Consider the following 13157-nt stretch of genomic DNA (forward strand, 5'->3'; position numbering starts at 1 on the left):
GATCTTTTTGTTATATTGATTTCTAATATTTGAGGGCTTTCAGCTCGGGGGATGAAGGATGTTGTCTCCATTTTCTTTCGGCCATTCTCAATTTGCACCTGTCTTCATTCAGTGTCCCATTAAACCAAGAATTTTTCGTCTTCTCCGTGACTCTTTTCAGTTTTATTGGCATGGTGTTGTTGACGATATTTCCGACTGATGTTATGTAGTGATCGGTCAGCTCATTTACATCCTGCAGGTTGCTAGATGGCTTTAGGTCTCTCTCACAGCTTTCGACCAGTAGCTCAATATTAGCCTCCTTTGTATCTCGAATCCATTTTTTGTACCTGGAGGGTTGCACACTCGTGCCCTTTTTCACTATGGGTATCCCGAAAGTTATAGTATGATGATCAGAGAAATCACATGGAGTTATGGAGAGGTTTGATGTGTCTTTGTTTCTCGAGATAATCCAGTCTAAGGTCGCTCCTTTCGAGTGTGTAGGTTGTGTGCAGGCTAGGGTGAGGTTTAACTCGACGAGGAAATCTTTAAGCGTGTTAACCAGTTTATCATTGCAATCATCCCAATGTAAATTGAAGTCGCCTAGAAATGTGCTATTGGTATCAGAGTTGGAGTTGGCCGTTATGATCTCCATTAACTGCTCAGTGAACTTTTCATTATCTCCTGGTGGGTGATAAATCGCATGCAGGATGCATCTTTGATTGCTTGCTGATCTTATATTAAGACCTAGGTATTCGCAAGATTCTAGAGGGTCAGCTTGAATCTGGTTGACCTCTATATTTGATCGGTGAATGCAGGCTATACCTCCTCCTGATTTTCTTAGTCTATCTAGTCTCACAATGTTGTATTGAGGTGGTACTAAGAGATCCATGGTTGGAGATGACGATTCCGATAGCCAAGTTTCTGTAAGGATTGCCAGATCAATTTCCTTGTTGATGATGAGGGCTGCTATGTCTGATGCATGTTTGTTCGCAGATCGACAATTGAGTAGAAGGCAAGTCAACGGTTTCCCTGAATTACTAAGGTTCTCATTTTTGGATTCGATTGTTGTTGGCTGGATGTGTTGTAAGTTGTGCAGGTTGGGTTTTCTATCATTCTTTCCGGATGTTCTATTAGAGTCGATTGGTACTGTTTTGATTCTCTGTTCCCTCACACAGTCTGAAGGTTCATATGTTCGGAGTAAGGCAATAGTTTCTTCCTTTGGCAAGGATTTCGTCCTAACTGGTCGGTTGTGTCTATTTGCTAAAGGCATGGCCATCTCGCTCCTCTTTCTTTGTGAGGAGTGTACCAGATTTTGGATATGCGTGACCTTAGAGTGAGTGCTTACCGTCATCTCCCATATTTTTTCAATCGCTTTTAGAGTATTGATTGAGTCTTGTGCCAGGTTGACAACTAGTTTCTGAAGCTCTTTAATATTTTTCTGGTTTAGAGGTGAGTTCTTAGGGATGATTAACCTGTTTATCCGAGGTTTGCATTTTGCTCTTCTGTGTTTTTGACCTATTCTCAGTGACGCGGTCCTTTCCTTTGTGTCCCTTGTTTGATTTTCCGTTGCTATTCTATTAGGGATGACATAAGAATTGTCTGAGATATGTGATGCTAGGAGTGTTTTTGTGGGAGAGGGTCTACAGGACTCTAGTCTTGTATTAGAGAGAAGTAGAGGAAGGTTGGTATCATTTACCTTATCCAATTCCCGGTTATCATGGCGTGATATACTCGGGCCAATGTGCTCTCTACGTGGTTAGTCTCATCGTTTAGGAACGGCATCAACCCATCCCTTTGGAGCTGGTCATGCTCTTCCTTCGCATGGCTCGTAGATCTCTGTCCTTTGTCTCGTTCTCCGGTACTGTCACTCCTGTTTCAATTATATCTCTCGAATTAGTGGTTTGATTATGTTGGCTTCCAATTCGATTGGTGTCTCTGGTAGTCATATCGTTTATGTCAGAAGTGTTTTCTTGTGGGGTCGGGTGTGGTTGGTAACTTAAGCCCTCTAGAGTATATTTTATCGTTTGGAATATCTTGTCAAACTTCTCTAGTTCACTGCTCCCTGCTTGTATCAGTACTACTCCAGTTTTATAAATGGAAATGCATAGTTCTGCTCCACCTAGGTTTTGAGCTTGAATATTTAGTTTCAAATGCTAGCCACCCAGCCTTCATGTGAGACTGAAGAGATTGACAATGAATTGGAACACACACCCCAAAGGCATCTATAAATATAAGGTGCAAACGAATCTGAAGAATATCTGAAACATTCTGGGCAGCTCTAAAGGTTAGAGTTAGGATTTTTTTCCAGGCACAATTTTCAACTTCTTTGAGGAAAAATAATCTCATCACCAGCATCATTACTGGTCTAGAGTGCATCCATCGCAAACTGTTTATGAAATAGCATGCCCTCGTTTCTTGAAATGGTCTTCCTTAGGGTCAAATTATGTAATATAAATAGGCTATCTCTCTTTTGGTTTAAACCCATTATAACTGATAAAACCCCACCGAAAGGAAAATAGCCATCACCGGTGTAAACATATAAAAACTGAAAAAGCACTTTTGGAACCACAAACTAACTGCCATTCGAAGAAACTAAAAGATGAGTGAAAGTGTTTTTTTAGTTCCTTCTGAAGGGGCCCATACAATGTAACTTTGTTATACACGGTAGCATCAAGAAAGATGGGGCTAACATTATTCTGCTTGAGTTTTGTTTAGGAATGTCAATAAAACATTGTCTCTTCTTCCTTCTGCTTTTTTTCAGTTTTGTGGTCTTTCGTCTAAAGATGGTGTTTATGTGCATGTTTTAGGTCTTATTTAGGTATTTTAAACTGTAGAGAACCGGGAAATATCAAAATCATATTTTATATTTTGGCTAAATTTGATTTCACTGATGGGTAAAATAGCTGGTTTCATAAGAATCTTTCCTAATATGTACCATAACATTCAGCCACAGACCAGAGAATGGGTGAAATATTTTGATACATCGGCTCCCTTTTCTAGCGAGTCAGTATTGATTGTAAGTGAATTGCCAAACACCCCACACTTTAAACATTCAGTGCAAGATGTAGTGACCGGTATATGTGAAAAGAATGCTGTTACCAAGAAACTGACGTAGTGGGGAAAACGTGGCACCAGATGTTTTGGAAACCTGGAACGCAGTGTCACTTGGAATGCTGCTGAAAAAGCTTCCAACCAAGTTCAAAAAATATTGGAGTGATACTGCTTGTATTTGCAGTAATTCCGCTATGTATGTGAAAAATTTGTATGATGGCCTGTCAAATTCAATAGTTGGGCTGAAGTGCTTCCCAGAAAGAGATCGTTGTCACTTTACAATCTTCAAAGATAATGAAGAATGCTATTGTATTTGTAGTCCATTCGGGTGCAGTAAAAATGTATTTGGACCTCATATACCCTGTGCACATGCTGTCTATACACATGCACTATCAGGGCAGAAGGCAAGCAATATTTAAAATTCCATAAACACTGAAAAACATGGTTTCTGTTGTTTTTAATGGCGCAAAAATGTCTAAGCACTGGTAACCACAGTTTTTTTTAAGGTATTGAAAAAACTGAAAAAACCCAACCAGAGTTTACCAAAAATATAAACTGAAAACAGGAAATCCTAAATATAAAGGGACTGAAAATGATATCAGAGGACTGCCATTATTTTACACACACTGAAACGCCTTCATGCTGCACATCCTGCACCAAAGTCTCACTGCATGCCCTTAACCTTTTGCCACATGTGGACCACCATCGGCCACGCTTACCTTTCACAGAACCCAAATAAATGAGCGCACATATGTTCATCCAGGAGTCAGGAGAAGCTGAAGTACATTCTCTGAGCCAATATCCTATTATGGATATCATGGGCTTGTGTTAAGGCCGATTTGAGATTGGCAGATAGTAGGGTAGTCTTTTAACAACTTGTTCATGTCTTGCAAAATTTTAACTGTCAATCTTGCTAAAAGTTGAGATTGAGGTAAGCGCTGGACTTTTCTGGTAACTCTGGGTATGAAATCTTTGACAACTTCTGCTAACTCCCACCTACCATTGGCAATCCATCATGTGCATCAGCAAATTATTCCTCCTTTCATGTTCAAAGACCCTGTCATACCAAACACCTTTTTGGCCCCAGTCTATATGTTGAAATATGTAAAGATGTTTATAGTTGACACACATTCAATTTTTTTGTTTTATGTTCTATTTTAGAGCCAAGATATCTGCTTTTTTCATGTTAATTTCTTTTATTGATTTTCAACATAGAGAAAGTAAGGAACGAGCCAGCTCGCTCTATGGTCTTCGGGATGCAACCCGGCAATTGTATTACTATGTTCGGCCAGTCAAAGATAAGTTTGAAAAGAAGCCCCCCACCCTCCTCCTAACCAAGGAAGAGCACACCTCTATTGGATGGGCCTATTAAGCACAACCTAGGAAAATTCCGTACGGGATATGCTAGGTAGTGCAGGTGTTTGGAGCAGACAATCTAGGGGGGGTCCCAAGATATCTGCTTTTAATCGCTTAATGTTTTGACATACTAAGAGCATACTCAAATTGTCAGCGAAGTTAATGTTTGCATTGCAGCGTACACTAATGCTTTGCAAATGTAAGTGTATATAAAGATATTGACTGTTTAAAATGACCACGCAAGCTAACTAGTCTGCCCTTTATGTGCTACAAGTGACTTGAGCTTCCTCTGTTTTTGCAGGGAAAGACAAATTAGTTCAGCACACAAAAGCCAACAATGTTCAATGTAATCTTCCTGTATCCCAAATGATTATCAGTTTAATTGATGTCTCTCTTGTTACAGACCAGCAATCATCTTCTTGGGCCGAAGCCTTTCCCTCTTGACAGACTGTTGGCAATCTTGTATAGTGTTGTTGACAGCAAGGTTGCGCCAACAGCAAATATCTTCTCCCAGGTGAGTTAACATGTAGCTGTTTCTAACTTTGTTTCATAAACTGTAATTTAGCATAGCTAGGAAAAGTTTCCTGAGGGCTCCGACAAGGCAAAAAAAAAACTACTCCACACTGAAAGCCTGATTTAAAGAAGTGCTGCAAAATGATTTTCAACAGGGAGTGGAGGGGGTGGTGAGAAGTTTTCTAATGGAGGATTTACCTCTATCACCACGAACAGGAGGATTTCCCCTTAAAACCCAACGTTAAATCTGGCCTTAACATAGCATATAGAGCTTCAAGCATAGTCCTTAAGCCTTTCACACGTGTGCTCTGAATTGTCAGGCCTTATGTATTGTCTTGGTTCTAGATCGTTGGGAAGATGCTCGGAATTTTGTCATGTTTTAAATGTAGATGCAGTTGTAGATGCCCTGCCGGTCGTGTTATTGTATGCTCAAATTTCCTGTGAACACACCTGTTTTCAAATCTGAAGATCTTCTTTTCTGTGGCGACGAGCTGGGCCTTTGTACCCACCAGTTACTCTGTACCGGTGTTAGGACTTGGTGCTCTGCGGAGTGCCAGGTTTCGGGAGAGTGCTGGTATGCACGGAGACAAGTGTTATCTTGCCGAAATCAGCGTCATACGGACCGCTTGTGTAGGAACTGAGCTTAACGGTCCTGTTCCGCGGGGGGGGGGGGGAATCTTGATGGTATCTGTTTTTACAGTGAGCGGGTAACTGTTGTGTTATCACCTCATTTACAGCCGCCATTTTGAATGTACGAGGATCTGCAAGTTTATGCGTGTATTGGATGTTAAAGGAAATTGGGATTCCTGCAGGTACAGAGTATTCACGGTGACCTGCACATTCATAGTCATCAGCGAGTCACTGTTTCATGTGGTGATTCACACACCTTCTGCCATCAAGTAAAGTGACTGTCTGGATATTTGGAGACTGTTCAATTTGGCATGTAGCTTTGTTTTTGCAATTGCTTAGTTTACAGGCTGACTTGCACACCTATTGCCAATAAGGAAGATTAATGTGACGGATGGGCAGTGTATATCTCCTAGCCAATGAAATTTCTTAAATTACTAAATTATATATAGAAGCCAAATTCATTATGCAACAAAACGTTATGCCACATGTTGCCTTCTTAGTAGCCCCCGACATTATGAAATTGAATGAGAAGTACTTGCATAGATTTAATAAGTATTGTTTGTTGCGTCATCCATTAGTTCCAGAAGGGAGGAATGTTTTGAAATCTTTGCTGGTCACACTTATTATTGGTGAAGGAAACATTGTGGATGAATGTCGCTGCAATTTAAAATGCTTGATGCCAGTTTCCTAAAGAAAAAAAATTATACTTTATTTGCGGCACCAACTTCTTGGGGAATCAATTGACTCCTATGTGTTAGAACTGGGGGTCTCTAGTTGACTGAGGTAGGTACCTTAGTCCAAATAGGGACCCTTGCTTCTAAGTCAGGGAAAGGAAGAACACCTTCGCAGATGGCCCATGCTCACCCCACCCCCCCCAGTAGCTTGGCACAAGCAGCCAGGCTTATCTCCACGGCAAATGTGTAAAGTGTTTGCAACCACGCTCTCAGTAAACCAGTGATGACACCACAAATAGACTCCTCATGAGTTTCATAAAAACAATTATATGTTTATAAAAGAGATACGATGAGACGACACAATAAAAATCCAACATATGTGTATTTGTAATATTTCCCCTTGCCAGTTATTAGGCCAGCAAGCCCTTGAAGGTTCTTGCAGTATTAATGAGCAATTCCTGATAATCCAATGTAGTCCTACTGCAATGCTATGCAGTTCGTTATGCAACAATCAGGCAGTTCGTTATGCAAAATAATGCAATGCGTAATGCAATGCTGAGGCAGTTCGTAATGCCAACAATAATGTACTCCGGCACCGATCACGGTGCTCTGGACGGTCTCTATGCCACTCTTACTGACTCGCGGTCAGCTACTGCCAAAATATGCCCCTAACAGGGGTATGGTGTAAAACAAAGTACAGCTCCACACTCGGGCCCTGGTACTGCCACTCCTCCGCAAGTACGGACCGCGATACAAATTTGAGGTGAGGCTCAAGCTGCAAGGATGGGAAAGGCTGAGAGCGGTTTTCTCGTACCCCAAGCACGATGCACGCTCGCTAAGCGATACCTGGGGGGTAGGATCTCACTCTCCTCGCAACTTGGGCCTCCGATGCAACTTCATTAATCTTGGGCAGTGGAACATGGACCCCCCACATGATGGTTCGTGGTCTCTCCCTGGCAAAAGGCAGGCTCGGGCCGGCGGCGGTGAATGCTCACAGCTCCTCTGGGGATGCCGGTCCGGGCTAATGGCAAAGATGATCACAGCACTTCTGGTCATGCTGTCTATCAACTCGGAGAACACGACTGCTCCAGGACACACCGCCACAGGGTAATTTCTCACAAAGGTCTCAGGCTACAACAGAGTACACGCACACAGCGTCGCTGAAACTCACTTGAGCTCTGGGTGCACACGATCACAGGACAATTCTCACGAAGGTCTCCGGCTGCGCAAAGCACATGCACACAGCGTTGCGGAGACTCACTTGGACTCCAGGGGCCCACAATCACAGGGCAATTCTTACGAGGGTCTCAGGCTGCAAATAGCGCACACACAGCATTGCTGAGATACCCTTTGAAACTTTTATGTTCCTGATTTTCCGCTACAGGAATCCAGCTCTCCTGTGTCCCTTGGGGACAGGTTACTTCAGGACACAGCAAAGTCCTTTCAAGCAGGGGTACACAGCAAAGTCCCATAGCCTTTCCTTGGTTAATTCGGCAAACTGCAGACCAGCCCCAGAACACACATCAAGGGTCAGTCCTTTCCTTCAGTCTCTTCAGCTGTTTCTTCCTTGGCAAAGGTTCCTCTTGACCTCAAAATAGTTTCAATCCTTTTCAGTCTTGATCAGTTCCATTCCAATGTTCAGGAGTTTCAGCTCTCATAGTTCTACCTCTAAATATCTTTGAAGTCTTTGTGTTCAGGGGGCCCTGACCCCTGTCCAAACCAATTCTGGGTGTCTCCCTGCCAGTGACCCCTTCTTCCTTTGATAGTGGGGTCTGGATCTTCAATGACTCAGCAGGAGATGGAGCCATTGTTTTATGGCGGCAGCCCAGGCCTCTACACCTCCAGGGGCTACTCCCCCCCCCCCCCCCCTACACTCCAGATGCAGGTCAGCCTGTTGCTGTCTCACTTCCTCCCCTGGGTAAAGTCATTTCCAAGATCCCATCACATTCGAATCTAGACAGTCAATCCACAACCAGGCAGAGACGCACAGAATTGTTAGTACAAATAAACCAGCCACTTCTAAAAGCGTGGTTTCCAAAGACAAAATGCAAACACCACCTTCACAAATGATGTGTTATTAAATTGTGAGTTCAGGTACACTAAACTTCACCTCTCCATCTTAAGCCTATGGTAAGATAGGCTGGAAACATATTACACAGCCTCCCCACTCTGTCCTATGGGCAAGATGGCCTTGCAACAATGACAAACAAATTTGGCTGTTTGTCACTGTCAGGACATGGTACACACCTCCGTACATGTCCTGCCTTTTACATACACTGCACCATGCTCTGGGGGTACCTTGAACCTACCATAGGGGTGTCTGATGTGCATAAAAAGGGTAGGGTGAGGCCTAGCAACTTGTCAGGACAACATGTCAGTTTAACAAATGGCACGCAGGCACTGCAGTGGCAGGCCTGAGTTCTCTCTTTAGGGCTTCTTGTGTGGGTGGCACAATTAGTGCTGCACTCCCACTAGTAGCATTTGCAATACCAGCCCTGGCACACATAGTGCACTTTACTAGGTACTTTACTAGTAAGGCAAACCTACCAATCGTGGACAACTAATTACCATTCCACTTTACACAGGGAGCACTTGCACTTTGACACTGATCAGCAGTGGCAAAGTGCCCAAAGCATCTAAGTTGGCAACACCATGTCAGAAAAAAGGTCTAGGAAAAAAGCAAAATGTTTAGCCCCTCGCACGCTGATGACGAGCTGGGCTCGTCATGGCGTAGCCTCCTCGCACGCTGATGACGAGCCCAGCTCGTCACGCAAAGTGCGATTTTAAAAATTACAGCACAGGAGCGGAATTCCGCTAGCGCGCATGCGGTTAGGGGACTTTAGCCAAAAAGGGCCCAGTCCAATACTATGTGACTGCGTTTGGGAGTTCTTGCAGTGCCATGTGATTACAAAACTTTTGAAGAGGAGCTAATTATGGAAACAAATGGTGGACAGGACAAATAGTAAAAAGATAAGAGAAATGATTAGCAATAGATTATTTAACCCTTGACAAAGCTGTTGAAATTGCAAGCAATATCAATTCTGACACTGTTTTCATGGAGCTAATGTCAGTGAAGCCAAAAGTGCATTCTATATCTGCTGATGATGAATCAAAAGTAAAAACGAGTAAGGATGTATTTAGACCTAAAGGAGTTGGGTGTTAACAGTGTGGCAATTAGAAAAACTTGAGAAATGCCTGGCTGTTGACAAAACTTTTACCAAGTGTCGAAAGAAGGGGCATTTTGGCAAAGTATGGCGGTCTATACCTAGTAATACGGTATAAAAAAAATGAATACATTTGTGGAGTACAGTATGGAAAGTGTTGAGCAGTCTGATTGTGAGGAAAATGTGTGTGGACAATGATCTCACTGAACATAAATATTTGCACTCACATTCCTTGGACACAACCGTATCAGGTGGGGTCTGTGGTTATTAAAAGACCCTATTGTATAGATGACATTAAAGGTCCAACAATATAATGGCTAACTCTGGGTCTTTTTTCACGTTAATTGGATCTAAAGAGTGGGGGAGATTTTCCAACATATCATTGAGGGAATCCAATGTTCATCCAGCAGCCTATGGTGGTAGACCCATTGCAGTCCTGGGAGGAGTTTGATGCTATGTTTAATTTCAAAGGGAATTGTCCTAATGGTACAGTGTATGTGACCAGGGATGGTTCTTGTTTGTTGGGGTGGTTGTAGCAATGATATTTAGAAATAAAGAAAGACTGGGTAAAATTAAGGTATTTATTCAATAAATAATTCTGAAGTCCGATGTGCGTCCTGTGGTGCATAAAGAGCGTCCTGCACATTTATCAATGCTTGAGGAACTAAGAAAGGAATTGGAAAGATTGTGTGAAAATGGGATTATAGAACCAATGGAGAGCTAAGAATGGTTATCCTTGCTTGTTTTGGCCATGAAACCTAACTGGTCTGTGAGAATGTGCATAGATCTGAGGGACCTTAAAGAAAGAATTTGGGTAGCTAGACATCCCTTGCGAAATATTACTGAAATGCTTACCTCTTTGAAGGATGCCAAGGTTTTTTTTACCTTGATCATGTCAGCCTTTTGACATATTTTATTACTCCTGAAGGGGACTACAGGTTTAAACGCATGTCTTTATCGGTTTGGCTTCAGTGTCAACTGAGTTTCAACCGGATTTGGAGGAGTTAGTCAAGGGTTTGCCAAATGTCAATTGTTTTCAAGCTGACATTCTGGTGTTTGTAAAGGATGCAGATGCCCATGATAGATCTCTGATTAAGGTGTGGTCTATTTTGAAGAAAGCTAGCAAGTGTAAATTTGCACTGGACCACATGAATTTTGGATATAAATTGTCAGCTAAAGGGATTTGAACTCGAGGAAAGTTCAGTGTAAGCTATTGAGGAGTTTCCCACACCATTGGATAAACATCAGCCGGGATTGATTTTGGGGACGTTTGAGTTTTATTCACTGTTTATTCCTAAATGTGCAGAGAAGACTCATAATCTACATGAGTTGCTTATGAAGAATGCTGTTTGTGTAGTTCTAGGAAGTTAAGGAGGAGTTTAACCTGGTAAAGAAAAAGGATGTCAATTGCATTCTGCCTAACCTGTTTGACAAATGATCCCTCTGTGGTGTTGACAGACTCCACCCAGTATTGTTTTGGAGCAGTTTTGCTCCAAACACGTGGTGGTTAGGATGATGTGGTTTTGTTTGCTTCCAACTCCTTGAGAGGGCCTGAAGGTACATATTCTGGATTGAGCATGAGGCTTTGGCGTGTGGGTGGGGTTTGGATCACTTTAGTTACTATCTATGGGGTATGGAGTTGGCCATCCGTATAGATCACAAGCTGTTGGTCAATTTAACACTAATGAGGCTAGAAAGGCTACACCTAGGTTTTCGCGAATTGCCTGTCCAGGTTGCCCTTGGATGCAGCAAGACAGGAGCAAAAGGTGTTAGATGAGGAATATAATGTGATTGGTTTCTTGGGTAACTTAGGGGAGTGTGGAGTCACATAAGCATAATGGAAGTCGGCAGTGTCAGATGTATTGTTTTAAGAGCTTATAAAGCATATAAGCAAAGGGTAGTTTACTGATAGCAAGAGTGTTCAATTGACGTGTTAAAACGGGCATCGATGAGCTGAATGTGGTTGATGGCCTTCTGAGGAGGTCTGATTTGATGGTGGTCCCTTATGTGTTACGTGAAAGGATCTTAAAATTGGGAAATGAAGGACAAATTGGCATGAGAGCAATGAAAAAGAGATTAAGAGATGGAGTTTGGTAGCCGGGTTTGGATAAGCATGTTGAACATTACGTTAGCGACTGTGTTGCTTGTGCTATAATTGACAAGTCTCAAGTCCCGATTCCCAGTCCTGTTGAAAGTGATCCTGTGCCGGAGAAACTTTTTTTTTTTTAAACCTTTATTAGTTGCGCACAGTACAGAAATGACAAAAAAATAAGAAACATGACAGTGACAGCATTTGCCATACAGTAGAGCAAGTCTCATGGTACAATCAATAGAGAGGCAACAGCTTCGCACAGTTCACTACAATACAGGCATCTTATCATGTGTACAGCAATGGGTTGCCAGAGCACCGGCAACTTCCCTGCCAGGTAATGCAGCTAATTTCCAGTGAAGGGATATGCGGGGCAAATCACAGCGCTAGGCCGTGCCCATCGTCCCCCTTCTCAAGCATCGATTGCAGCTCTGGGTGTATGTGGCCATCCGTGTGAGTGCCCACCCCCTCTATCCCAGGATCTGGATGGGCGCAGGAGATCCCTCCCTACCCCATTGTCCCAAGGTCTTCAGGTATCCCCAGTCCTACACTATCAGTGTATAATCAACCGTCATGGCCACCCATCGTACGTTAGGCGGTATGAGTACCCCCCCGTCATGTATGAAGTAATATGGTGAATACAATGCACATCGTCTACATGCTCACAGGCCCGGGGCCGGCTCGTCATCTCCAGAGGATTCGCTATGTGTCGCCTGGGACAGCCAGTATACCTGCAAGGGAGACCAGAAGTCGCTAGGCGTGCAGCGGGTTGGCAACAGTTCCGCATATACACCATGTTGGTCCTGGCAGTATGTGAGGTCTTCAAGCCAGTCCTTAAATTTTGGCGCTCTCCCCCTCCCCCATCTGCAAGCTATCCTCCGCTTAGCAAGGAGCAGCGCAATGTCAACAAATTTGCGATCCGGTTTGGGCACATGTTTGGTGTAACCCAAAAGCATCACTATTGGCTCCATGGGCAATGAGCTAGCAATCATTATCTGGAGTGCGGCATGTACCTGTTCCCAGTACGTATGTATGGCTCCACATTCCCAAGCCAGGTGGAGGATGTGCCGGAGAAACTTTGGAGGAAGTTAGGTTTGGATGTTATTGGCCTTATTAATGTCTTGAGAGAGAGTTGTAGGTTCTGCATTGTGGTAGTGTATTACTATTTGAGATAGCCGGAACTTAGTTTTTTGAGAAATGCTGGTGTAAATAAAATACTTTCCTCAAAAGTTGTGTTTTGGAGAGGAAGCTCCGAATGAATTGGTGACGGACAATGGGGTACAATTTACTTCCTGTGATTTTGATAAATGAGTGGCACGTTGGCGTATCGAGCATACAACCACGTCATTGCACCATCCCCGCTGTGATGGTTTTGTGGAGCGATGCAGCTCTGTGAACAAGGATAATGTGTAGTTATCGGTTTCCCAATGGTTTGGAGAAAAGAATTGCATGAGTTGTGTGGGCCATTTGTTCTACCCTGAATGCAGTCACGGATGTTCTCCATTTTATCTCCTGAAAGGACGAGTTCCCTCAATCAAATTGGTTGGCTCATGGATTGGTGAGAAAATTGATTTGAAGGACAAGTTGCCATGGGTCAAGAGTGAAAGGGAAATGGCACAAAAATATGCATGTATGGATGAAAGGAGTAATACACGTCTGTTGAAAGTTAATGTGGGGGATTGGGTCAGGAACAAAATACCA

The 13157-nt window shown here is 43.1% G+C and overlaps 1 protein-coding gene across 1 annotated transcript in view; it reads left to right on the plus strand.

Annotated features, from left to right (window-relative positions):
• ORC5 (origin recognition complex subunit 5) overlaps positions 1 to 13157 on the plus strand; it is a 333695-nt gene that overhangs the window by 190206 nt on the left and 130332 nt on the right. Inside the window, exon 12 of the mRNA XM_086967427.1 lies at positions 4790 to 4900. Coding sequence (XP_086823553.1) covers positions 4790 to 4900 — 111 coding nt within the window. The remainder of the gene's footprint in view (positions 1 to 4789; positions 4901 to 13157) is intronic.

This window comes from Lissotriton vulgaris, chromosome 1_1 (genome assembly GCF_964263255.1).
Source record: "Lissotriton vulgaris chromosome 1_1, aLisVul1.2, whole genome shotgun sequence".
NCBI lineage: Eukaryota > Metazoa > Chordata > Amphibia > Caudata > Salamandridae > Lissotriton > Lissotriton vulgaris.